The sequence below is a fragment of the Delphinapterus leucas genome, chromosome 8 (assembly GCF_059928025.1).
Source record: "Delphinapterus leucas isolate spDelLeu-1000000601 "Yukka" chromosome 8, BTC_Dleu_Yukka2, whole genome shotgun sequence".
Taxonomy (NCBI): domain Eukaryota; kingdom Metazoa; phylum Chordata; class Mammalia; order Artiodactyla; family Monodontidae; genus Delphinapterus; species Delphinapterus leucas.
In genome coordinates, this window is record NC_143136.1 from 8457953 (window position 1) to 8485171 (window position 27219).

Here is a 27219-nt window from a genome sequence, read left to right on the forward strand (position 1 = left end):
TAATGACAGGCCCACAGCCAAGATGTCAGGCCAAAATTCGGGTCATCAAATCCTAAGGATCAGAAAAATGGGTGTGAAGATAAGCCACCCCAGATGGTGCAGCTCCAGGGAGGATGGGGGAGGCGGAGACCTGGTAAAAAAGGATACAAGGTTCACAGGAGGAGCTTTTAGATTATGGGGCTGAGGGGCAACTTTTTAGGTCATTCCCAAGACCACTTCTCCTGCAGCTTAAGTTAAAAGGGGACATCAGCTCTGCCCAGGAGGGAAGGAAGGCAAACTGGGGCAGTGAGGAAACAAGTAGAGACAGGTTCCTCGACACTGGGGAAGAGGCTCCCACAGCTCCCTGGGGGAAGCTGCGGTAAACAAGTTCCAGGGAATGAAGCACAGCTCCAGGCGGATTCCAGGAACCTCGTCACACTGCAAAAAGGCCCCTAGAGGCCCCGGTCAGTGTCAGGAGGCGGGGTGGGGGAGTGGACGTTCCCACTGGAGGATTTTGCAGTGGCTTGGAAATTCTGAGCAGAGATAATGGAGGCCCCAGGTGCAAGGATGGGCCACAGGCAGGAAAATCCATCCGAGATGCAGCAAGAGGCAGGACCTGGTGGGCAGCCCTAGAAAAAGCTGGCAGGACCCTGCTGATGGGGGAACTTGAGGCAGCATCCCATCCTTCCCTGAGGGCCGGATACTTGGGAAAGGAGGCTCTCAGGAAACTGAGCACAAGGGGGCCATACATTGACTGCGATGGCCAGGAAATTAGGAGAGGGGCAGTGGGTGGATGGAGTGGGCTGCTCCCCGTGGCAACACCCGAATGCCACCGTCTGTGCCCTCCATGTTCCTGAGACATTTCCAAACTCCACCTGAGAGTGTGGGCAGGCAGCCCCTTTTGAAGTCTTCTCAAGTAGGTCTGCCACTAGTTACAAGGGAATTGAATATCCCACCTTATAAACACCTAAGGGTGGCAACAAGGACTAACAGGGCCACTACTTGGCCCCCTTTCTTTTTCTATTTTATTTACTTTATTTTATTTAATTAATTTATTTTTGGGTGCGTTGGGTCTTCGTTGCTGCCCACGGGCTTTCTCTAGTTGTGGCAAGAGGGGGCTACTCTTCGTTGCGGTGCACAGGCTTCTCATTGCAGTGGCTTCTCTTGTTGTGGAGCAAAGGCTCTAGGCATGCAGGCTTCAGTAGTTGTGGCTTGCGGGCTCCAGAGCGCAGGCTCAGTATTTGTGGCGCACAGGCTTATTGCTCCGTGGCATGTGGGATCTTCCCAGACCAGCGCTTGAACCCATGTCCCCTGCATTGGCAGGCAGATTCTTTATTTTTATTTTTTTTTGCGGTACGCAGGTCTCTCACTGTAGTGGCCTCTTCCCGTTGCGGAGCACAGGCTCCGGACGCGCAGGCTCAGCGGCCATGGCTCACGGGCTCAGCCGCTCCGCGGCATGTGGGATCTTCCCAGACCGGGGCACGAACCCGTGTCCCCTGCATCGGCAGGCGGACTCTCAACCACTGCGCCACCAGGGAAGTCCCTGGCCCTTTCTTTTTAACTTGCTGCTAAAGACCTTCATTTTTTGTTTTTAAAATTAATTTATTTAATTTTTGGCTGTGTTGGGTCTTCGTTGCTGTGTGCGGGCTTTCTCTAGTTGCGGCGAGCAGAGGCCACTCTTTGTTGCAGTGTGCGGGCTTCTCACTGCAGTGGCTTCTCTTGTTGCGGAGCACGGGCTTCAGTAGTTGCTGCACCTGGGCTCAGTAGTTGCAGCATGCGGGCCCTAGAGCGCTCAGGCTTCAGTAGTTGTGGCACACGAGCTCAGTAGTTGTGGCTCACGGGCTTTAGAGTGCAGGCCCAGTAGTTGTGGCACACGGGCTTAGTTGCTCCGTGGCATGTGGGATCTTCCCGGACCAGGGCTCGAACCCATGTCCCCTGCATTGGCCGGCAGATTCTCAACCACTGCATCACCAGGGAAGTCCCTTAAATTTATTTTTAATTAATTTATTTTTTTGGCTGCGCCATGAGGCTCATGGGATCTTAGTTCTCCGACTAGGGACTCAACCCAGGCCCTCGGCAGTGAGAGCACGGAGTCCTAACCGCTGGACCACCAGGGAATTCCCAAGACCTTCATTTTTTTAGATAAATTAGATGCATAAATCTCTTATCACTGGCACAGGGTGTTCCCTATCTCCTTCCGTACTGCTGAGAGCTGAGCAACCTTAAAATGCCGCTGAACCTACTGATTAATTACCATCAGCCCCAAAAGCCCCACATCAATTGCAGGTAAACTAAGTCAGTTTCTGCTGACATTCTCTGTCAACATGCTGAATGCTGAGTTCCCATGGGCATCACTAAATCATAATATCCAACAGCTTCATCTCTCTGGGGGCATATTTCATAGTTAACTCATCCCCCAAAGCCTGTCAAGAGGGGAGGCTGGCAATCCATCAGGAGATAATCAGAGGAAGACCTGCCTAGCCTCCGTCACTCACTTAACCAACATTGAGACTTGTGGCTGCTGTGTGCTGTGCTGAGCTCTAAGGATACAGAGAGGGCCTGGCCCTAAGTGGAAGAGCGGATGGGCCCATGACAGCCATGCCACCACCAGGCTGTAGGCCCCAAGGACAGCCCTGTGCTGTATTTGTGACTGTATCTCTTGCACCTAACAGGAGGCCTAACACTTGGTAGGTGCTCAATACATAATTAGAAATGAATAATATGACATAATGCCTCTGACAACAAACATTTGGGAAATCAGGAGGAAGCAGTTAATTCTGCTAGGGAACTGAAGAAGGCTTCACAGTAGAGGCCACAGGACCAAGCTGGTCCTTGAGTGTAGGAGTCAACAGGCAGAAAAGGGAGAAGGGCAGTCCGGGAAGAGGGTAGTGAATGGGAGGGCATGGTGTCCCAGGAGGTCAGGCAGGATGAAGAAGGATCTTGAACTAAAGGTAGGTCCAGACCCTACAGACTCTATGCTCTGGTCATAGATTCTACTGTTCCATAAGACAAATTCTGCTTAGAATCAGGAGCCACATGGCCTCTTCAGAAACATTACTTTCCTTTTGTCCAGTGGTGGAAACATGCTGGGTTTTCTTTATCACCTTGACTACCAGGAAGCTCCTGAAGTGCTGGGTTCCTTATACTTTTTCGTGCCCCTTAACAGTCCCATGGAGGACTCTTCACCCAGTAGATCATGTGTTAGTTCTCTGTTGCTGTATAACAACATAAACACAAACATAGCATCTTAAGACAGTACATATTTACTATTCAGTTTCTCACAGGAGTCTGAGCTCCTCTGCAGGGCTTCTGTGAAGGTGTTGGCCAGGGCTGAGGTCGCATCTGAGGCTTGACGGGAAGAATCTGCTTGCAAGCTCACGTGGTTGTTGGCAGAATTCAGTTCTTTACAGGTGTCAGTTCTTGCTTGGTGTCAGCTGGTATCTCAGTATCTTACCCTCTCTATAGGCAGTCCACAACATGGCAGCTCACTTCTTCAAAGCCAGCAAGGAAGAAGGTATCCTAGCAAGACGGTTGTTACAATCTTGTGTAACATAATCACATGCACACAATCACACCTCTCATCACCTTTGCCCTATTTTATTGGTTAGAACAAGTCCCACACGTACATGCCGCCCTCCCACATTCAGGGCATGAACCAGGAAGAAGGATTATGGAGCTACCTCCGATCTGTCCACCACAAGTCCTCATCAGATAGTAACCATTCGTTAATTGAACTGCTCCTTTTGGCAATTAAGGGTGTCATGTCACACAGACATACATACTGTTTTCCCAAGAAGACAGTGAAGTGAGCGTTTGTTCTGCTAAGAATGCTCCCCCTGCCTCCATGGCATCTCCTACAATGTTGGGCACGGACAAATTGATAAATATGAAATGACGAAACATTATAGGATTCACATTACTGCTGGAAAGACCTAGACTTTTCCCCCAGCAAGGTGATTATCTGATTGTCATAAATTTCTCAATTGACACACATAACTAAAAAAACTCATAAAACAAATTTAACTTCATAAAGTGGGAACTAGGTCAGACATTCCTGTTATGAATGTGGCCCTTCCCTGAAAAAATATCTCCTAACCCCCAGCAACTATTGTTTTCCCCTACGTTAGAGATGAGCTACGTATATTAATACTGTTTCCCGATTCTGTTAGGGCAAAATTTCACTAGCACAGTATGAGAGCCTAGGCTCTGAGATCAGGTGACCTGGGTTGGCATCAAGTTTAGCCACTGACTGTGTGACCTTGGACAAGTCGCTTAACATCCAATAACGATAGCAAATGTTTGTTTAGTATCTGCTATATGCCAGGCTCTTTACATACATGAAATTCATATAAATTCATTTAACCCATATAACCATTCTGGGGGGTAGGCACCATTATTAACCCCAGATTATAGATGGGAAAACTGAGGGATAATGGTTAAAACCAGGGCCTAAGATTCTCAACCTAAGCAAGAACATGGAGATTGAAGGGTCAGTGGTGGACAAGACAACTGAGGACAAAGGAAAAGCAAACAGAATGCTAGTGCTACAGGATTCTCTTTCTAACCTGCTGTCCCCACTGCCGACCCCCGCCAAGGACAGGTAGAAATCCTGTGGTGCAGGGCAAGGGGGCTCTGCCTCAGCTTCTGGAACTTTCTACCAACTCCACAAGGGCAAGGAAGGAGCCCAGGGACCAAGACTTCCTGGTACCGGGATGACTAGTGGGTAGGGGTGGGCAAAGTTCAGCCTCTGACAGTAGAGAAGAGGGGAAGGGGCTGGACAGAGGGAAAGAGCGGGCACAGCAGACAAAGACAAACCTGGAGAAAGCACCCTTGCAGAACAGCTGGGCTCCCCCTTGTCTGCTTAGGAAACAAGATAATGCACCAGGGAGGGGGGAAAGGAGTTGGCACTCAAAGGACTCTGGGGACGCTCCCTCTGGCTTTTGGCCTTCATGGATCTGGGGGTCCCTTACCCTGCACCCTTCTGCCACCCTTATCCCCTGATCTGTAGCCATGTGAGGCTGCCTCCTGCGGGGATGTGGGGAGGGGACCAGCCAGGGAGGCCAAAAACCCCACAGAGCCAGACACCCTCTTAATCCAGGACCACTTCCGCTGCCCAGACGCCCCCTCACCCCTGTACCCCAGCCTGGAGGCCACGCTGGGAGTCTGGCTTCTCTGGCAGGGCTTAGCAAGCCTCACTCGGAAGCAAACACCGTGTTTCTTACACTTTTCCCGCCAACATGTCAGGGTAATAGCTGGAAGGCTCCGCTGGTTCGCAGACACATACGAAATGAACGCAGCTCAGTGCAGGATCGGGCTGCAGACACACAGTCCCCACGGGGCACATGGAGGCTGCGTGCCTGTCCTCACTCCCTCGAACCCCACCCATCTCCCACCTCCCCTTTTCTGCCTATCTCCCCTTCCTTCCGGGGGGCGGGGAGGGGACGCCAGGAGCACAGAGTCCCCCGCGCTCTGGAGCGCGTACTGCCCGCGAGTGTGCCCATTTTCCCGTGGGGGCGGGCGCGTCTCTGCCCGGTAGCGGCCGGCGCGCGGGGGGACGGCGATCACACATGGCGACCTCAGGCTGTGACGGACCGTGTGCGCGCCCCTGGGTGCCCCTCTGCGCCGCCTGCCCCTTGGGAGAAATGTGAGGCCCTAACACAAGCTGGAGGCAGAGGCGGCCCGGCTCTGCAGACACCTGACCCTCGCCCCCCAACGTGAAGCCGGGGAGGGACTCGGGGCGCCAAGAGCGCCTCAAGAAGCGCGGCAGCGCCAAGACTGACGGTCAACTTTGCGCCCAAATACGGGGCTCATGGGCTGGGGGCCTTGGAGACGGGGACAGGACGGACGGAGCGGTGGGTCTGGAGAGAGCTCGGCTCCCTACAGGGGATCTCGGGGGCCGCAGCTCGGCCGGGGCGCCTGAGGCCGGGGGCGGGGAGGCGGCTCCACAGTGCTCCAGTTGAGCCCTGGAAAAACCCCGGCGCGCGGGAGAGAGGCGGACCAGCTCGCAGGGACGGCTGGGGATGGCGGGAACAAAGACGGCCCGGGGCCGGATGCAGTCATGGAAAAACCCATCGGGGCGCCGAGGCGGGGGCGGGGGCGGGGGCGGCAGGGAGGGGCGGAGCGCGCCCAGCAGCCCTGCCACCTTCGCCGGCCGGCTCGGGCGGGGCTGCTCTCGGACCCTGCCCCGGAGCGCTCCTCGCGGGCGGAGGGGAGGCCCGGGAAAACAGAAAATGCCAGGCGGGAAGGGGAGGCCAGGGGACCGAGAACCAGAAGCGCCCTGGCTCCGGGTGCTGCGCGCCAGCCTGCCAGCCAACACACCCCGTGCTCTCGGCCGGGACGGGAGGGTGGCGAGGCTGGTGCGCGCCGGGTACACGCGGCGCTGCGCACGGCCACTTCGCAGCTGCGGCAGCGGGTGATGGCCGGCCCCTAGGGGGCGCTCACAGACTCCCCCCCACCCGGCAATGGCGCGGACGCGTGTGTGGCGGCTCACACGCTCTGTACACATATGATCACTTACACGCCCGTGCTGCCAGACACGCGAGCTTCCCTAGCTCCCAGGACAGAGGGAAGGAAAGCGTCCTACCGAAGGGGGGCGGATTAGATGCTCGTTAGGCGGTGTCCAGGGCAGGTGACAGAACCTCAGGAGCTGGGGAAGAGGACCGTAGAAGAAGCCGAGGTTAGGGTCCCCCCTTCCCCCTACATTACAGGTGCGTGCCCAGGTCCCGTCTCAGGGCTGGAGTTTCCTTCCCGTTCAGGACGCTTCCCGCCCTGTCCTGGTCTTAGGAACCCGCCTGGAGACCGGGAGGCATACTTTTTTTTCCTCTTTAGAAAAGGAAAGTGTTGGCGCAAGTTGGACTCAGTGACTCCTGAGGCCTTTTCCAGTTATGACTTATTATGAAGAAGGAACTGGACCCAGAGGCCATAAAAGGAGTTGGTGGGAGCTGAGAAAAAACCTTGGTGCCTGGTTTGGCCCCAGCCACAGGCTCAAATGTCCACTTGTTTATTTGTGCTTCTGCCTGCTGTGGGGTGCCAGGGGGCAAAAGCTGAACCCATGGGGTCCCTGGCGTGGGGAGGGGATGTAAAATAGGACATACTTCTGGGGGCCCAGAGCCAGATTCTGGAGCAGAAGAGACCTCAGATTCTGCCTGAATGGGGAGGCTGCTCGGCTGGGGTGGCAGTTGAGGGTTCTTGAAGGCCAGAGGGCAATGAAGCAGGAGCCCACCACCTCAAAAAGTTCAAGTTCAAGAAGGCTGCCTTTATGAGGCCTGGCTGTTGTAATTGTGGGAATACAGTTGTGGTAGGATTTCTAGTCACCTCTCAGAACACAAGGTCAATAGAAGCAGGTACACCAACGACAGGACAGGGTCAAATGAGCTGGCATCTACCTGTGGTCCCCTTGGGAACTGAGGTTGGAATCAAATGACCCAGCTCGACCTCTACCTAACTTCCTGGTTTGGGGGATCTTATCTAACATCTTTGGGCCTCAAATTCCTCATCTGTAAAGTGGGAACAAGAGCTTCTCCATAGGGGTGTATTGGGATTGAAAGTGGTATAAGTACCCCTTCCATCTGCCTTCCCTCCTTTCCCAGTTCTCAAAGTCCTGGTGCTTGTTCACTAGGACTTCTTCCAAGTCCTAGTTTCCACACAGCAGGTGGGGTCCAGTGGGACGAAGGCTGGGGAGCAGCGCCCCCTGGTGGTCGATATCAGGAGCGCTCGGTTATTCCGTGAGGACACATCCGGGCTAACCTGCTTAGTGCCTGACGGTCTCTCGCAAGTTAGAGCCTTCGTGGGCTGATCCTGGGGCTCCACTTAGGGAGGCTTTTCCTTCTTGCCTCAGTTACCCCCTTGAGCAAGCAGAGAGAATTCTGCTTCCCCACATCATCTCCCCTCTCACAGTCCAGCTTCTCCATCTTTAACAGGCTTCTCTCACTTCTGCCCCGGAGGAATCCATTTGGCATTTATACTGTGCTTTACAGCTTACACAGCACTTTGACACACATTACTCGTCCCTGAGGTGTGCCGTTTCTGGGTGGTGACGGCACTAGATGGATAGAGGATGTTGGTTTGGAGCGTGGCTCCAGCACAGCGGGCTGATTTGGATCCTGCCTCTTCCGTCCAGCTGTGTAACCAGGGTGCCGTTCAAAACCTTGAATAACCAGTGGGACAGTCAGCGACCAATCAGAACAGACCCTGCCCTAAACACCAGGTACAGCCAAATGTGTGTACCTGCTGAAGATTCTGGAATAATCTCAACCGCACGGGGCCTCGGCTTCTCTATCTGCAGTATGGACACGATGATCCTAATAGTACCACGTTATAGGGCTGTTGTGGAGACTAAAGTAGTTATTGGCTGTAAAAGGTTGAGAAACCAGTGTCTGGCACATAGAAAGCACCCGAGAGTTAGCTTTATTACTGGTCCAGTCTCAGACTCAGTGACTCAGGGTGATCACCACTCTTAAGGGAGACTCCCCAGGTGAGCCCTCTATATGCACCCGAGCTCGCCTCCTGCCTCACTTCCGACTTCTCACACCTCCTCGTCTAGCCCTCTAGTTATTCTACTCGCCAGAAGTGCTTCTCAAACTTTACCATATATCTGAATTTCTGGGATATCTTGTTAAATTACAGATTATGATTGAGGAGGTGTGCGTGGGGTCTGGGATTGCATATTTCCTACTAGCTCCCAAGTGCTACTGATGCTGGTCTGAGAAGCAAGACTCCCAGAGATCACTGCAGAAACAGAAGTGTCAGCTAATTGCTATCTGTAAATATTTATTGAGCACCTACTCAGTGCAAAGCCATGCAAGGATCCAAACAGTCCAAGGGCTGGGTTCCAACCTCAAGCAGCAGACACGTTATCTCACACAACTACAGGTTAAAACTATCAGGCCGAAGGGTTAACATGTGCCCAACAGTAGGCGATGCATGTGGTGAATTCATTCTCTTCGCTGTAGCCAGAGGGATGCTTTAAACAGGTGAAGATCTTGGCTTTGGCCAAGGCATTTTCTTTTCTTCAGCAGAGGGGATCTCCAGAGAGGGCTGACAGCTGAGGGTCCTTGTGTCTGCAGCCTGTACTCCCAGCACGGGGGCACCCTACTCCTTCAGGGCTGCAGGGGACCTGGATGGTGCAGCACAGTGCCCACATGGGGGGACTCACTTTGGCAGGAGGGTAGGATTCAGAGAGGCTGGCAGAGGGAGCGGGGAGTCCAGCAGGGGCATTTGCAGGCCCTGATCCCAGGGTGGAGATGAAGCAGAGGGGCTGAGGCAGAAGTTCTCTCCCTTGGTTCCCTGAGGACAGAGTGGGATGAATCATGGGTGTGATGTAGACCTCAGGAGGCCACAAACACATCCTTGACTTCTGTTCTTGTATCCTGTTTTAGTGTTTACCAGTGCCAAATTATCATCAGTCAGCTGCTACACTTCGTACTTCATCGTCTTACGTAGATGACCCTCAGGTATTTTTTCAAGAGCAAGTGTTCTTCAGCTGAAAATAGAGAATCAAACATCCAGCATTTGCAGAAACGAGCATTTCTGGAACTGTTCTGTGGTTTTGGTCCTTTGATAAGAAAGCACTGGGGGACTTCCCTGGTGGCGCAGTGGTTAAGAATCCCCCTGCCAATGCAGGGGATACGGGTTCGAGCCCTGGTCCGGGAAGATCCCACATGCCGCGGAGCAACAAAGCCTGTGTGCCACAACTACTGAGCCTGCGCTCTAGAGCCCGCAAGCCACAACTACTGAAGCCCACGTGCTTAGAGCCCGTGCTCCACAACAAGAGAAGCCACCGCAATGAGAAGCCTCTGCACCACAACGAAGAGTAGCTCCCGCTCGCCGCAACTAGAGAAAACCCGCACGTGCAATGAAGACCCAATGCAGCCAAAAATAAATAAGTAAATAAATAAATTTATTTAAAAAAAAAAAAGAAAGCACTGGGTACATCTCCCCCCCCCCCCGCCACCCCATGTAATATCTTGTGGGGCTCTTTGAGGACCCTCTAGATGCCCACATTGTGTTGAATGGATGGTTAGGACAGCGGTCCTGGAAGCAGCCAGCGGCAGTGTGGGGAGAGGCCAACAGATGGACCATGAGAGAGGGAAGAGATGGGCTGTGCCCGGGAAGGAGGCTTGCTTGGTGTCTAGGACACACCAGCTGGCCTGGTTTTGTGAGCCTGCTATCTGTGCAGTCCCACAGGGCTCCGTGCTTGGTTTTATGCTTTGCTGTCCCTGTCCTGACATTCTTAATACTTTTTGAAGAAGGGGCCTTGCATTTTCATTTTCCACTTGGGCCCCATAAATTATGTAGCTGGTTCTGCTCCACAGCTTTGGTTCCTAGGCCCAGGGGCCATTCCCGAGGGGTCATCTGGGACACCAGGGAACCTGGGCGGTGGGGAGGTGGGCCTGGGTGAATCCTTGAACAGGTCCTATGTGTGAATCTGGGATCATGGAGCCTGCTTCACCCAGAGGGGAGGAGAAGATGAGGGCTGCAGGCTTTCTCAACTGAGAATCAGGCTGTGGAGATTCACTGCCCGCGAAAGCCAGCCCTGCGGCTGCTCTTTCAGAGATGCCAGATGCCTCCTGCCCTCTGAGCCCCCAGTCAGCTGTCAGACTGTTGACAAGAGACGTGAAGATTCACAGGGAAGGAGCAGATGCCTCGCTTGATGGGACAGGCAGAGTGTGCCCTGGCTCCTGGGTCAACAGCTGGTCTGGATGTCGATGCTTGGCTTGTTCTCTGTGGCCTGGGTTCATAAATCCATGTCCCTGAGTCCAGCCTGGCTTGGCCCATTGGACAGGGGGAGGTGGTAGTGTCTCCCTGGAGACAGATTGTGAGAGGCTTGGGTGTTACCGTTTTGACGGGTGCCATAACGAAGGAGGAGCCTGAGAGGCCTGGATAGACTGCGTCACTTAAGTCCCAAGACCCAGTTACAGTGCTGAGTTCTGAGGGGTCCCCCAGGCGGGCCTGGGCCAGCTCTCAGGCCCAAATTTAGGTCACTGCTTTGTCTTTACGCACCTGCTACTCTGTCTGCTCCTGTCGTGCCTTGTCCCCCACCTTCTGCCGCTCCAGGTTTGAACCTTATCCTCTCTCCTCTGTGACTGACGCCACCTGCCTCAGTTTACCCATGTGCTTGTCACTTTCACTCTCTTGCAGTTTACTCTCAGTGGGCAGCACTGGGGCCCGTTTCCTACCTTGTCCCACCGTCATTTTTGAACAAGGGGCCCCTCATTTTATTTTTGCATTGTGGCCCCCAAATTATGGAGCCGGTCTGCTGATCGGCTCACCAGGGCTCGAGATCAGAACCTGACAAGGGGTTCTGAGTGCTGGAAGCGTCTCGCAACTCTGAAAGGGGAGCGAACGTCCACAGTCCCATGGAGAGGCCGCGCTGAGAGCCCGCTGTGTGCCAGTGAGGGTGACAGTGCGGGCCGGGATGCTACAAACAGAAGCGCTTTACTTCAAGGAGTTTACCCAGCAGGGCGTTTATAAGTAGGACAAAGCCTGGCGGTCCAGGGGCCACCCGGGCAGGAGCGGGGGGGAAAAAACCCGAGCGGCAGGGAGCGGAGTTGGGGAGTCCGGCTTTGGGCGCACACCCCGCCCCGCCTGGGTCGCCAGTCTCCGAGAGCTGAAAGGGCCTCTGTGTTCCGTCTCCCGCCTGCCCGCGGGCCAGGAGCGCATTTCCTCAGCTGCGCCAGACCCCGGAGGCTCCGCAGACCCTCTGGGGACAGACACAAATAGTTCCGGGCCCAGCTGCCTGGTCAGTTACCTTGGGAACCAAACTCAATCGCCTGACGTCACTGGGCCGTTGCGCAGCAACCGGCAAAGACTCTCTCTGCAGCTCTCCCAGTCTCCGCGGTGAGGTAGCCGTCGCCATGGAGACGGCGGGGCTGGGCAGGGCGGTGGATGACCCCGCCCGGCCGCACGGTCCTCGTCGCCCCTCGCCCTCCTGGCCGCACCCTCCGTTCCGATCCGGTGCTGCTCCTCCCCGCGACGGAAGGGGACCAGCCCCAGACGAGGAAACAGCGCCGCCTGGCCTCGGGCCGGCCGGCGAGGGCCCCGTGGCGGCCTGAGTGAGCCCCGCGGCCAGCCGGGGTTTCTCCCCCAGAGAAGGGCCTTTGTTCGCCGTCGCCCATCTGACTGACCCCTTTTTGCTTCGTGTTTCTCACCAGGCGCCAGCCTGGGTTCCTGCTCTGGAAACAAGGAGCAGGTGGCAGCACGGGGCGTTTCCATTCCCCTCCCCTCCAGCCGCCTAGGACATCTCAGCCGCGCTAGGCCATCTGCCTTGGCGGAGGACACACTGGGCCCTGCTCACGCCACTCTGCTCCCATCCTTGGTTCCCTCCTCCACTCCTGCGCCTTCCCCTGGCGTCTGTGCCGAGGCATTCACTTCCGTGCCTGCTGTGCTGGGTGCGGTTTGGCCAGGCCACCCCTGGGTGGGGGGAGTGGGGAGGGAGGGACCTACCTGAGCACTTCGCGGAGTTTCTGGCATGGGTGTCGTTCCGAGGCTGCTGCATCTCCCTGCCCATCTCCATTTCACACCGTAGCAGATTATAAAGTGCTGAATCCCCAAGTGCAGACTGGGAGATGAGGCCCAGAATCGTTCAGGGGCCATCAAAAACTGCATTTTGACAAGCACTCATAAAATACAGGTGGTCAGAAACAAAACCATGTGTTTTAGGTGAATCCTATTTTCTCATTGATTGATATTTAAAATTCAGAGATCCAAAGGAATAATTTTCAATCCATGGAGCTGGAGGGAGAACACTTCACAATGCCTCAGATCTTTCCAAAGCACATGGTTAAGGGAAAGTTCTGATTGTGGGCAGAACATTCACAGACAAACTCATATGTAGCGGTGGGCGCTCTGCAGGGCTTAGAACCTAAGACTGGGCTCTGTGTGGTCTTGTGCAAAGAGCTGATCTCATCCGGAGTGCCAGCCTGGTTTTGTGGGAAAAGTGACTATTATTTACCGGGAGGGCTTTCAGATGCAGGTGCGGAGGGAGGTCAGGGCTGTGCCACCTGCTGTGGGGAACCCAGGCGGGCCAGGAGAGGACACGTTGCCTGGCTCCCTCGTTTTGTCTCTGGGAGGGGCGTGGCTCAGGGTGCCCAGAACTGCCTGCTCAGAGAGGTACCACAGGCACTGGCTGAGGAAGGCCTTTCCAACATGTGATCCAGCCTGGGCCAACCAGAGTCCTTCCCCTTGGGAAATATCAGACTGGAGCAGGGAACCAGACCTTTCCTCTTGGTCTGGAAAGCGCAAGGTTGTGGGCCCAGAGCCTCCAGGAACCTCATTCCCCACGAGAAGCAGAAGCTTGGGGGAGGGGCAGAGTTGCCATGGAGGCAGAGGACATAACAATGGAGGCGTTCTGCTAGCTTTGAGTCCCTGACACCAGGCATTTTGAAAGCCGGTTCCTTCTCAGCCCTTCTCTGCCCAGTCCACCAAATCCATGGGTTTTTGTCACTTTCCGTTAAGAGACTCCTGCCCAATATACAGACAATGCAGAAAACCACAAGGAAGGAAGAAAACTAACGTGTCACATGCCTACTGTTAAATGCTATTTTTTGTTTTTTGTTTTTTTATATGCGTTCTTGACCACAGCATCCCTGTGAGGCATTTTGTAGATGAGGAAATGGTCCATCTTCTAGGACCGCAGTGCCCACTTGAGGACTCCACAGGGAGGGCCAGTGCAAGTTCAGTGGATACTGCCCATCCAAAGACTCCTCGGCCAAGCCCTACCCTTGAAGCCACAGTGTTCCTCTGCTATCTCCCAGGACTTGTCGGTTTCCTTCTGTTAGCCATGCCCCAGCCAGGCTCAGAGGTTAGGATGTTGTGCCTGTCCCATGGCTCTTAGGTCAGCCTAAATGTTTCTTTAAGCAGAACCTCTGCTTACTGGCCAATCTCTCAGTGGCAGAACATACAACCAAAACGACTGTTGTTGATCCTAGAGAAACGCTGGTGGCTGTCAGGTGTTAACCCTAACATATAAACCAGAAGGGGTGCGGAGGCACCAGCTTTGTTGGGGTGAATTTATAACTTGGTTGTGCCTCAATTCTCAACACCAAAGAGTACCCTACACACAGCCACCCTGTTATTCTGACGACCGCTCATTCTTTTTCCCCTTACACACCACCTCTGTCTCTACTGACTGCCTCTCCCCAATTGTTCAATAGTTGTTCAGTTTTTATTCATCCAACACGGTGGGCTCACAGGCTCGTGATGGGCTGGGTCACCCCCACTTGCTCATTGCTCCTGTGTCTCATGAATTGCTTCCTCTTGCCTATAAAACGGGGCATTTCTCCAAGCTCCTGCCTCTGGGCCTTTGCTTTCTCGCTCTGGCGAGAGCTGAGGTGCACCCACTTCTCTCCAAGTTGGATTCCTCAGCCCTGAGTGCACAGCCCTGACCTTTGGCCCAGGTACAGTAGCACCTGGCTACCTGCAGGTCCCACCTGCAGAGAAGATGCATTGTCAGGCATATTTGACAACACAATTGTTAATCCCACCGCAAAGAGGAAGGCCAGGAACAAGCAGGGAAATTCCGTTCTTAGTACACAGCTCCACGGAACCCTTCTGTCCTAATAATCACAATGATCGCTGACACTTATATTGCACTCAACTATGTGCCAGGAACCTTTCCAAGCACCTGACTCATTTAATCCTCACAGCAGCCTGACGCGGTAGGTGTACTGTCATTTGACGGATGAGGAAACCAAAGCACGGGGGGATGAAAGTAACACAGCTAGAAGGAGGTAGAGCCAGGATTCAAGGTAGCCTGACCCCCAAAGCCATGCTCTTCACAACTCTATTGGCTTTCACACACAAAATGTTGTCGGTCCAGCAGCCCTTCCTGTGGGGAACCCCCATTTCTGGACTGACCCTGGCCTCAGAGGTGGACATGAGACCCAGGCCAGGTAACGAGGTATTTCACTCCCACAGCCTCAGTGATTGGTTCAGCAGAGAGCATGGGAGCCAAGCCAGGCCTGGCAGTGTCCTCACCTGGGAGTCTCCTGCCAGATCCAGTGGAAACAAGGGCCTCTCTCTTTCCAGGAAGGTGGCTGAGTGCCTGAAAATGGAGCCAGCACAGAGGGGCTGAACTGGAAAGACAGAGCCCTGAGGACACGGCTGAGCCCTGGGTCCAGACACGCCCGCACTTGGCAGTTGTGCTAGTTGGCTCAGCCCTTCCCCTGACCTGGGTTGAGCCTGGTTTCAATCTTTCATTCACCTTTGCAGTCTCAGTATCTAGCAGTGCCTGGCGTATAGTGGCACTTACCTGGTTCAGAAAATATTTGTTGAAAGCATTTGAGGTCCACTCTGGCAGCTCTGTCTCCCGCGCTCTGCTCTGGGCTCCAGGCAGGTTGAGCTGCTCAGCCGCCCTCCCCCACCAAGCCCCCATCACGCCTGCCTCGACTTTTGCTGTCCATGCCTCTGTCAGGGACACCATCTCTCCTCTCTTTTTAGGTCTGACTCAAGGAGGCCCTGATACTGGGATCTGAACTGACAATCTCCCTCCTCTGAATTCTTTGCTTTCACTACATGGGGACAGTTCACGTCTCATCTACAGAAAGTGGCAGCTCCTTGAGGGAAGGGGATAGACACACCTGGTTGTCTTCTTGTCCCCTTGGGGCCTGGCATCAGACTTCCTCACAGGAGCCATCTGCCGGGTAGGGGTGGTAGGGTAGTAGACGCATGCCTCTGGGGATCAGGCAGGCGACTCAGTACTGACATAGGCCAGGTAGTTCCCTCTAAAGTAGGCAGCTCAGCTGCCAGTTGCCCAGAAGAAATAAGGCCCCTAGGTTTCTCAAGAGAAGCAGAAATCCATGTTTTTATTTAAAATCTCCTGGCTTTTAAATGTTAGCAACTAATTCCCAATTTAAGAAACACTGTGTAGGGGGACTTCCCTGGAGGTCCAGTGGTTAAGACTCTGCTCTCCCAATGCAGGGGGCCCAGGTTTGATCCGTGGTCAGGGAACTAGATCCCGCATGCTGCAACTAAAGAGCCCACATGCCGCAACGAAGATCCCGCAAGCGGCGACAAAGATCCTGCGTGCCGCAACTAAGACCCGGGGCAGCCAAATAAATATATAAATAAATATTAAAAAGAAAAGAAACACTGTGTAGGGCAAATCCATCAGTGGGCTGGTTTCAGCCAAGGTCTCCCATTTGGAGACTCTGCTGGGAATGAGGGATGGATGAATGAAGGAATCCACAGCCAGGGCTGCAGCATGAAGGTGTGTGGGTTGTGATCTGTATAAGGCACCCAGCCAAGGGCAGGAGTCGGGGCTGACGTCCAGCCAGATCTTCACTCACCAAGTCATGTGGCTGGCATGGCACTGTGTCAAGCCAGAGGGTGTGCTGCTGGCTTTCCACAACTCCTGAAGCCCGCGCGCCCTAGAGCCCGTGTGCCACAACTACTGAACCCATGTGCTGCAACTACGGAAGCCCATGCGTCTAGAGCCCGTGCTCCGAAACAAAAGAAGTCACCGCAATGAGAAGCTCGCACACCGCAACGAAGAGTAACCCCTGCTCGTCACAACTAGAGGAAGCCATGCACAGCAACAAAGACCCAACACAGCCAAAAAAAAAACCACGGAAAGAGACCCTGGTCTAGGGTGACCAACTTATCCTGGTTTTTGCCTGGGGTTTTCTTGGTTTTAAATCTGAAAGTCCCATATCCCAGGAACCCCAGGCAAACCGGGGTGGTTGGTCACCCTACATAGATCCCTGAATCCCACTGTGTCCCCAGCCTGCTGGAGGATAATAATCATGGCAGCTGAAGTGTGTGAGCTTACTAAGTGCCAGACATCATGCCTTAGGACCTGTGTTGTTTCCCTTACATCCCATAACATCTTCATGGTGTGGGCTCGTTATTTGTTCTACAGAGGAGAGTTGCAGGTTCAGAGGGTGGAGGGATTGGCCCGTGGCCAGCTACCACGCTGGGGTCTGAGCCCACACTGGTCTCATTCCTGGCTCTCAACCCCACACTCTCAATCCCACGATCAGAGAGCCTGGCTGGGCGCCCTGAGCCTGCTAAGCCAGTAGGCCCTGGGGAAAGACCAGATCTTACTTCCTCAGAAATGCACTTACCTGGTTAGAGGTCCAGCCAAGATCAATTTTTTCAGGTCTGAGCCCTGCAATGCCTGGCCTCCCAGGCCTGCCCAGGCCCTTCTCTTTCTGCACTTTGACCCCCAGCCCATGAATGGGACAACCCGAGAAGCCCTCAGGGGACACCTTTCTGTTTCCAGAACACCCTAGCCCCCTCCTGTCCCTCCACCCTGTGCCCGCTGCACAGACAAGGTATGAGGCTGGCGCTTGGAGAATAAACGCTCGCCAGTGATTTATTGCCCGGTCTGGGGAGAGCCGTCCAGGGTAGGGATGCGTGAGAGAGTAGGGCATGTGTGCTCCCGGGGTCTCGGGAGGCTGCAGAGCGCGGGGCCTCGTCCAAGTTGGGGCCGGCATGGGCCTGGTGTGGGGCGAGGTGGCTGGTTAGGTAGTGCATGGCCGAGAGGATGCCCTCTACGGTCCTCCGCTCCACTGGTTCCAGCATGTGGGTGATGGAGTGCAGGGCCGACTGGTCCCCACTGCCAGCCCAGAGGATGAGGCAGAGCTGGCACTCCCCAGGATGCTGGAGATGGAGCGCAGGCTGGGCCCCCGTGTTGTGCAGCACGTCTGTCACGGAGCCGTGGCCGGAGGCCAGGGTGCCTGTGGCCATGCCCATGGCAGTATCAGACCACACCAGGATGTCTGCCAGGGAGCTGATGGACCCCTCACCCCCGCCCAGCAAGCTGGTCATGGAGCGCACGTAGTTGTTCTCACTGGCTGTGGAGTCCAGGGCGCTCCTCTCCACGGCTGCCACTCGGGGGCCCGGCGAGGCAGGGGCTGATGGCAAGGCATCAGTGCCAGGGTTCAAGGCCTCCTGACCCTCAGGTTTCTCCTCAACAGCTTCTGCAGTGTCAGCAGCCCGAGTGTCAAGCTGGTCATTGGCATCTGCTGTGCTCACGACGGGCTGAGCCTCTGCATTTTGCGGGGACTGTACCGCAGCGCTTGGGGTAGATGGAGCTAGTTCCTGTTCCCTGTCTGGGACGCCTGCCGCTTGTGGTGTCTCTTCCTTAATCAGGGAGTAAAGTTGGAAAATCTGAGGATTCTGAGTCGTACTCGACTCTTGCACCAGCACTTTTTGCACTAGGTTCTGGAAGCCCCTGGACCTTTGCAGGGCACCTGGGGCCAGGGGGGCAAGCAGCGCTGTGGGCTCCTGGGCTCCTGGGCATGCCCCGCGGCAGCCTCATGCTTGTCCTTATCCCCAGACGCTGACGTGGCCCCCAAGGTGGCTGGCTTGGAAGCCTGACCTACATCCTGCTGTTCAGCCGATGCTGCAGTGTCGTGAGCCGTTGGGACATCTGCAAGGAGGGGGACCTGACTTTGGGACCGCACTGTTGGGATGTCTGTACACCTGCTGTCACCATGTGTGGGGATGCTGGAGGCTCTGGCCTCTCCCGAGGGCATGGTGGTCATCTAGGCCCTCTGTCACTTGTGCTGGTTGAGGGAGTGGCCATGGCCCCACTGGGCTGAGTTGTCCAGGTGGTGAGGTCACAGGGGGCTGTTGAAGCTGGCGATGTCACAGGCACCTGCAGAGCAAGGGTCCTGCGCCTCCGGAGTGGCTGCCCTAGCAGGCTGAGTCTATGGGACTATTCGTAGCCAAGTCTGCGGGTATCTAAGGAGAGAGAGGCAAATGTCTTGGAAAAGCATGGAGGTTATATACAGGTACAGGGCCCACAAGGAATCCGGATGGCTGTGACTCTGATGAAAGAGAATGGGATGCAGGTGTTGATTTATAATAAATGTTATAAGGGACAACTCCCAGCACCTCTCTGTCCACGCTGGTGACTGATTTGGCCAGTCTTTCTGCAGAGACAGTTTCGCAGCAGTGGTGAGTAGGAACAAGTGAAGGCTAAGGGCCTGGGCAGCTCCCAGCCCTGACTGTCTTTGGTTGTGGGGAGCTACAGACTGAATGTTTGTGTCCCACCCCAAAATTTATATGTTGAAAGCTAATCCGCAACGTAATAGTATTTGGAGGTGGGGCCTTTGGGAAGTGATTAAGTCATAAGGATAGAGCCCTCATGAATGGGATTAACACCCTTATAAAAGGGACAACACAGAGCTCCCTGGCCCCCTCCTCCATGTGAAATACAGCGAGAAGACTGCTATCTTTTAACCGGGAAGCAGGTCCTCACTGGACACTGAATCTGCAGCCCAAATGAGCTAAGACAGAGTTTTACCCTGTGACTCAGGATAAACAGTCTCCATCTTCTCCCTGTTTAACTAGGCTGGGAGGGCAGAGAACAACAAAAGATCTGTAAACCCTCGAGTATTCTTCGGAAACCTGTAGACCCAGATAAACCTACTTGTGCTCTTCGTTAAGAAGGTGGTTGGAGTGAAGTTTCTAGTCTGTTGTGTCTGTGCTTCCCTTGGGGGTTATCAGCTAACATTTCGTGCCTGCTTATCACGGGCAGGAGAAGGAGCTAAACATCTAATCCTTCCAACTACCCCGTCGTCTCTAGGTAGGTGTGGATCCATTATTATGTCCATTTTATACATGGGGAAGCTTAGCCTCAGAGGGAATAAGTGACTTATTCAAAGGCACACTATTAGTAAGCACTGAATCTGGGATTTGAACCTTGTCTGGCTTCAGAAGTCAAGCTCTCCAGCACTATTTTACACCCAGAAGGGATATTAAAATATTGAATGACTGGTGTGCTAAGGATACTGGCTAATGCAGAGAGAGGCCTGCCATAATCCCGCCACATCAGTAGGTAACAGTTGCTGTCACTTCTCCCAGCACCAGGCTCAATGCTCAATAAGCATTTCTTCTCCCCATGTATACTCTGTGGCCATCTCAGAGGTCACAGGCAAACCCAATTTTGTTGGGGTGGGACAACCCTGTACTTTGTGAAAGAATCATGGAGAAGACTGCTCGTTGCTCATTTGAGTAGCCCTTCTTCTTTAGGATCAGAAACCCAGTTTTATTCAGGGTGGCTATGTGCTTTGACAAAGAATATACTTCCCAGTCTCTCTTGCAGCTAGCTAAGATCTTCTGGCCGATGAGATGTAAGCAGAAAGTATTGAGAGGAACTTTAGAAAGGGTCCTTCAAAGATCAGAACACCTTTTTGCTCTTTCCCCTTTGTCATCCTGTTATCAAGAATGTGAAGGCTGGAGCACCAGCAGCCATCTTGATACATGAGGTAACCTTGAGGTTGCAGGGACACACGAAGTGCCACACAATTTGTGGAGCACAAAGATAGAAGGAATCTGGGCCCCATGGTTAGAGATGCCACACCAGGCACCAGACTCTTGCTGTCCTCCAGAATTCCTTTACATGAGGGAAAATAATCACATATATGCTCAAACTATTGTTCTTTTGGGTCTTCTATTATATGCAGCTAAAGTTAATCCTTATCCAGTTCCCAGTTATGAGATTCCTGTCAGGTGGTTGTTCAGTGTTTTTTTTGGATATCTTCTTGTCCTAAAAATCAAGGTCGGCATATTCCATTGAGTACCTGGCACTGTACAGGTGTTATTCTCCCACTTTTCAGGTGAGGAAACTGAGACTTAGAGAAACTAAGTACACAGCAAGTTCTTGATGTCACCTAATGGACAGCCTGTGACCCGCTACAACCATCAGGCACTCTTTTTTTTTTTTGGCAGTACGCGGGCCTCTCACTGTTGTGGCCCTTCCCGTTGCGGAGCACAGGCTCCGGACACGCAGGCTCAGCGGCCATGGCTTCACAGGCCCAGCCGCTCCACGGCATGTGGGATCTTCCCGGACCGGGGCACGAACCGGTGTCCCCTGCATCAGCAGGCGGGCTCTCAACCACTGCGCCACCAGCGAAGCCCCATCAGGCACTCTTCATAGGCACTTAAGTCAAACTCCTTGTCCTCACCTGCCATTTGGAATTCGGCTTTTGATTCTACATGTTGCACTTTACACTTACCCTTGTTAAGTTTCACATGTCTTAAAAATCTGTGCTGAGGAAAGACAGAGGAGAATAAAGAGGGATTCATGTCAGAAAGCAGAGAGGATTATTAAAATTTGGGGACAAAAATATTGTCTGTTTATAAATAAATATTAAATAATATTGGTGTAGAACATAATGTATATTCTGTTGTTACCTGAAATATACATATATACACACAGTTATAAAAGAAACTATATCTAAAAGAGCTTTTTTCTTAGTTCAGTTCAAAAATTGCCAGCCTTTGTTACGTAGCGTTTGGAAGAGGAAATTCGTCTCAAAAAATTTGTCTTTGATTTCTTTTCAACTCCTGTCTCATAGAGACAATGACGCTCCTATTAAATAGACATTCTTATTTTAGGGTAAACCCAGCTTATGGAGTATTATGTCACTGTATAAAGCTTACATAGACACATGGCAAAATGCTTGTATATAATGTCACCCTAAACACAGGATATAATATTTAATGTGCACTGTGTAGATGTGTTAGTACTCTCAGCTGGAAGGAACGGAAATCAACTCAAACTGGTGTGAGCAAAAATAGTCCAAATAAAGAAATTTCTTGGTTCACAGAAACCTAAAGTCTAAGGGAAAGTTTCTGCGCAGAGTTCAGTGATGCTGTCAAGATTCAGTCTTCTCTCTCCCTCTCTTGGTTCTCCTTTCTCACCGATGTCTAGAGTTTTGGGAAGATTCCTCCGGGCGCAGGCTGCTAGCAGCTTCAGGCCAGTGCAGACACCTTGGTCCTCACTAGTTACGGCAGACCTCAGGCCCTGAGTCTCATGGGTTCCCGTGGCCTTCTCTGAAGAAATCTATACAGCTTGGGACCAAACCCTGGTTGGTCAGGCCTGGAATGGGGCATGGGGTCAGCTCCACTGAAACATAAGGCCTGTAAGTGGTAGTCAAGTTGGTCCCCAAAGGAAATTGGGGTGCTGTTACCAAAAGAAGGCAAAATGGATGCTGGGCAGGAAACACAGACAAAACCTGCTCCATGATGAGTACAGATATTTAAAGAAAATCTATTTATTGGGGAAAAGCATGGCAGGAAATAAAGCCCAGAAGAGATTCTGATTATTGTAACAAATCAGAAAATACATATAAGCAAAAATAAGTAAATAACGGAGTTCCCTGGTGGTCCAGTGGTTAAGACTGCATGCTTCCACTGCAGGGGGCGTGGGTTCGATCCCTTGTCGGGGGACTAATATCCCACATAATGCGTGGCCAAAAAAATATTAAAGAAAAAATGTAAATAACAGTAAAAATAAAAATCACCCTAAGTAATACGGTGGACCGAATGAGTGAGAAGCCTGTTACCCCAGCACACTCACATTTATACACACACACACACACACACTCACACACACATTCATATACACTCCCATCCTTCTAACACATGGAAATGCTGGGTAATAACGCAGCCCACAGTGGGTTAAATGGATAGCTAAGCTACAAAACATGGGAGGTTCCCAGGCTCCAGAAAGGATAGAAGGACTGGGCTGGATGTAGGGTGAGGTCAGGGGTCGAGGACTTTCTAATGTCCTTGTCAGGACTGCCGCTGTGGCCCTGGGCAGGCCTCCCCATCAGTGGGGCGGGCTCCTACAAAGCTCTGCCCATGAGCCAGAGACAATCAAGGCTGCCTGCTCAGCCCAGCTCTGAGTGGGCGTTAAACTCACACCATAGGAGGAAGCTTCTACCTGACGTGTGTCCGGGCGTCCTGCAGTCAGTGCAGGACAGGCCAACCCAGCACATCTCTTCCCAACTCCACACTCAGTGACGGTAGATTGGTAGCTTAACATCTGCCCGGGGGGGATTTTTAAAAATTTTTTATTGGAGTATAGTTGATTTACAGTGTTGCGTTAGTTTCAGGTGTACGGCAAAGTGAATCAGTTATATATATATCTCCATTCTTTTTCAGATTCTTTTCCCATATAGGTTATTACAGAATATTGAGTAGAGTTCCCTGTCCTATACAGTAGGTCTCTGTTAGTTATCTATTTTATACATACTTTACATGTATTTTATACTATATTTTATATATAGTGTGTATATGTTAATCTCAATCTCCCAATCCATTACTTTCCTGGGTGGGATTATTTACACCACAGAAAGTGGCTACAAATCCGGGCTTTGTTTCTCTGCAGTAAATTGGTTGTTTACCCGCATCCCCACTGTACCTGATTACGCTCTGTTTCCCCGACAGGGAGGCTGTCTGCCCTGCCTTCTGATGGGAGCTACACTTAGGATTCCTTTCAAGGCCACGCTCCATGATTCCCCAGAGTCCCACACAGCAAGGCAACTGGTGTGGAGCTGGAGCTGAGCTGCCCGGGTTCAAATCCTGCTGTTGCTATACCTAGCTGTGTAACCTATGGCAAGTTACTTAACACCTGTTCCTCGGTTCCCCCATCTGGGAAATGGGGATAATAAGAGTCCTTACCTGTGGTATAATGAAAAATATATACTTGCTCCTTGTCCTAGGTTTCTGGCACAGAGCTCCTGAAACCTTTGGAATATCCCGATAGGAGTGACTTGTGTTATTCATAACTTTTGACCATACCTGAGTTTATGCTAATGAGGTGACTAAGTAGCTTCAGGATGGGATCTGGTCACCAGAGGAGCCAGTCATGTAGTTACAGGGTTGGAACTTTCAGCCCCATCCCCACAACTCTGAGCAGGGAGAGGGGCTGGAGGTGGAGTGAATTAATCATCAATGATTGAGTCAATCCTACCTACATAATGAAACTTTAAAAAAAATTTATTTAATTTATTTATTTTTGGCTGCGCTGGGTCTTTGTTGCTGCGCGTGGGCTTTCTCTAGTTGCATCGAGCGGGGGCTACTCTTTGTTGTGGTGTGCGGGCTTCTCACTGCAGTGGCTTTTCGTTGCGGAGCACGGGCTCTAGGCACGCGGGCTTCAGTAGTTGCAACACGCGGGCTCAGTAGTTGTGGCACACAGGCTTAGTTGCTCCACGGCATGTGGGATCTTCCCAGACCAGGGATCGAACCTGTGACCCCTGCATTGGCAAGCGGATTCTTAACCACTGAGCCACCAGGGAAGTCCCCATAATGAAACTTTGATAAAAAACAACACGATGGGGCTTCCCTGGTGGCGCAGTGGTTAAGAATCTGCCTGCTGATGCAGGGGACGCGGGTTCGTGCCCCGGTCCGGGAAGATCCCACATGCCGCGGAGCGGCTGGGCCCGTGAGCCATGGCTGCTGGGCCTGCGCGTCCGGAGCCTGTGCTCCGCAACGGGAGAGGCCACAACAGTGAGAGGCCCACGTACCGCAAAAAAAAAAAAAAAAAAAACAACAAGACCAAGGAAGGTCCTGGTTTGGTGAACACATCCGTGCACAGCGAGTGTGAGCATCCTGACTCCACAGGGACAGGAGCTCCCACACTCGGGAGCCTTCCTGACCTCACCCTATGCACCTTCATCTGGCTGTTCATTTGTGTTTTTTGTAATAAATCTAGTCCTAAGTGCAACGTTTTCCTAAGTTCTGTGAGTCGTTCTATTGAACCTGAGGTGGGCCTGGCAGAAGTGCAGTAGTCTGGGGACCCCGTTTGCAGCTGGTGCCTGAAATGGGGGCAGTCTCGCAGGATTGAGCCCCTAACACATGGGGTCAGTGTTGACTCTGGTTAGTGTCAGAACTGAACTGAATTCGTGGCCATCCAGTTGGGGTCGGCCCAACAGCACTGGTGCCCGAATGTGGGGAGGTAACAGAGATACAGCTCTTGGGCAGTACGGTCTGGGGAGTGTTAGACAGCGTGCATGATGGCAGTGATGCCTTCTGTTTTCGACAAGCTGCTTGCTGTCAGGGGCTCATGGGTCATTTGCCCTTTCAAGGGTCTCTTCACCAAGTGAGCCCAAGATTCCCTTGGAGGGGACAACTGCCTACGGTGACCCCCAAGTCATTTCCCAGACTTCACTCACTAGAAATTCAGCCCCTGCCCCATGAGTAATGTTATTGTAGTTGCTGCAGTGAATGAATAATTCACTTGCTGGTGGGGCACCCGCAAGAGTGCTCCAGGGCAATGGCCCTTTCACCAGGTTCCCGGGGGATTCTGGCAGTGTCTCCCAGTGCCTGTCCCCTTTGAGACTGGCTCGCCCTAGACCCTCTGCTGCACTAGCATGTGGGTGATGGGAAGCATCGATCTGGAGTACCCATAGTTAGGAGGATGCATAGTGGGGTTGAGGGTCCGGCCCCAGTCCAGCTCTGAGATTGGGTCCTGATGGTCTAAGCCATTTCCCTGAGGGGTCACTGGATCAGGCACAGGCCTTCCTGCAATGCTGGCCATGGAGTCATGAGAGCCAGTGATCTGCCAGGACCTCTGGGAGGTTCTCATTAAGAGACACAGGAAGGGGCTTCCCTGGTGGCGCAGTGGTTGAGAGTCCACCTGCCGATGCAGGGGACGCGGGTTCGTGCCCTGGTCCGGGAAGATCCCACGTGCCGTGGAGCGGCTGGACCCGTGAGCCATGGTCGCTGAGCCTGCGCGTCCGGAGTCTGTGCTCCACAACGGGAGAGGCCACAACAGTGAGAGGCCCGCGTACCGCAAAAAAAAAAAGAGACACAGGAAGATGTGGTCCTGCTCTGCTCTTGTACGTGAACATATTTAGTTGGGCCTCTTAGGACCACGAGGGCACCTGGCCTGAGAAAAATCCTCACACAGAGAATGGTAGAGTCGGGATCAAAGGAAAGTAGGGCAAAGCGTTGATCAAACTGTACCTGCAGTCACTCAGCCACCAGATTTCCTGTGATGGGAGGTGATTTGTTTCCAAGTTGTTTCAGCAAATTGAGTCAGAGCTTTCCATTACAAACAACCGAAGGTACCTTAAGGAATAGCAGCCTATTCCTTAAGGTAAGTCATCCAGGGCACTTGAGCCATGGAGGCCCCACCATCCTATCCCTTCAGAGCACCCTGGATCCTCTGACCACGATGGCCACTGCTCCTGTGTCACCTCCCTCGTGCCTGGGCTTCAAACCTCTCCATCGTAAGCAGAAATCACTCCACAGGGTCCCTCCTACACCCTCCCTTGGATTCCTCCCTGGCACTGGCACTCAGCTAAAGCTGTCACAGTGGAGGAAGCACTGCAGGGCTTCTCATCAAAAGAAGCAAAAATTGGGACTTCCCTGGTGGTCCAGTGGCTAAGACCCTGCGTTCCCAAAGCAGGGGACCAGGCTTTGATCCCTGTCAGGGAACTAGATCCCACATGCATGCCTCAACTAAAGATTCCGCATGCCACAACCAAGACCCAGCACAGCCAGATAAATAAATAAATATTTAAAACAACCACAAAAAAAGCAAAAGTTGTTTTTTCTCCCCTAGAGTCTACACTAATGAGCAGATGGGAATTCCCTGGCAGTCCAGTGGTTAGGACTCTGTGCTTTCACTGCTGTGGGCCTGGGGTTCAATCCCTGGTTGGGGAACTAAGATCCTGCAAGCCTTGCTGCAGGGGCAAAAAAACAAACAAACAAAAAAAACAGAGAGAGAGAGATACACTAATGAGCAGAAAGCTATAAACAAATCCAGCCAATGGGCATCTGTAGTGGGATGAATTGTGACCCCACCCCCCAAAAGATGTCTATATCTTAACCTCTGGAGCCTTTGAATGTGATCTTATTTGGAAGAGTCTTTGCAGACATAATTTATGGTCTTGAGATCATCTGGAATTAGGGTGGCTCCTAAGTCCAATGATTAGTGTCTTTATAAGAGAGGAGGAGTGTCTTAATTGTGTTTTCTTAGATTCTGTGTGTCTATTTGGCATCCATTCATCACCAGGCCAAACTATCGACCAAAGAATTTACCTCTCTCCTGCAAGTCAGCTTGCCTGGGACTCTCCTCTCCTAGCAGGCGGGCTGATTCAAAGCCTCTTATCTGACTCTCACACAGCAAGCCCATGTTGCCCCTTCCCTAAGTCATCCCAGGGCCAGGTACCAGGCAGCTATAGACCACCCCTGCAGCCGAAAGCCCGCTGGAATTATTCACACCAGCCAATCCTAAACTGTTAACTCTGCCTCGCCTTCCGCACAGGAACTCCAGTAAAGGCTCTGCCCGGGGCTTCCCCTCACTCCTTGCCTTCTGCGTGCCGACACGCTGACATTTCCAGTGTGTCCTGTGTGGTGGGGCAGGCCCCTTCCCTCAGGACGTGTAATACATTCTTCTTTCAATGACGTGGACCTCTCGGTGTCACCATTCAGTCACTTCCGTAAATTCAAATCCCGTGGGTATGAATGACACAATGAGGGAGAAGGAGAAGGGAG

General features: G+C 52.8%; 1 protein-coding gene across 1 annotated transcript; it reads right to left on the reverse strand.

Moving 5' to 3' along the window:
• Positions 1 to 5761: 5761 nt before the first annotated feature.
• Positions 5762 to 18471, reverse strand: TEX44 (testis expressed 44). The gene is given in 8 exon segments (XM_089916077.1): positions 5762 to 6379; positions 11919 to 12152; positions 14956 to 15022; positions 15558 to 15651; positions 17358 to 17528; positions 17531 to 17606; positions 17608 to 18209; positions 18212 to 18471. Coding segments are annotated over 8 exon segments (2118 nt in total). The 5' UTR covers positions 18468 to 18471.
• Between the last annotated feature and the right edge of the window lie 8748 nt (positions 18472 to 27219).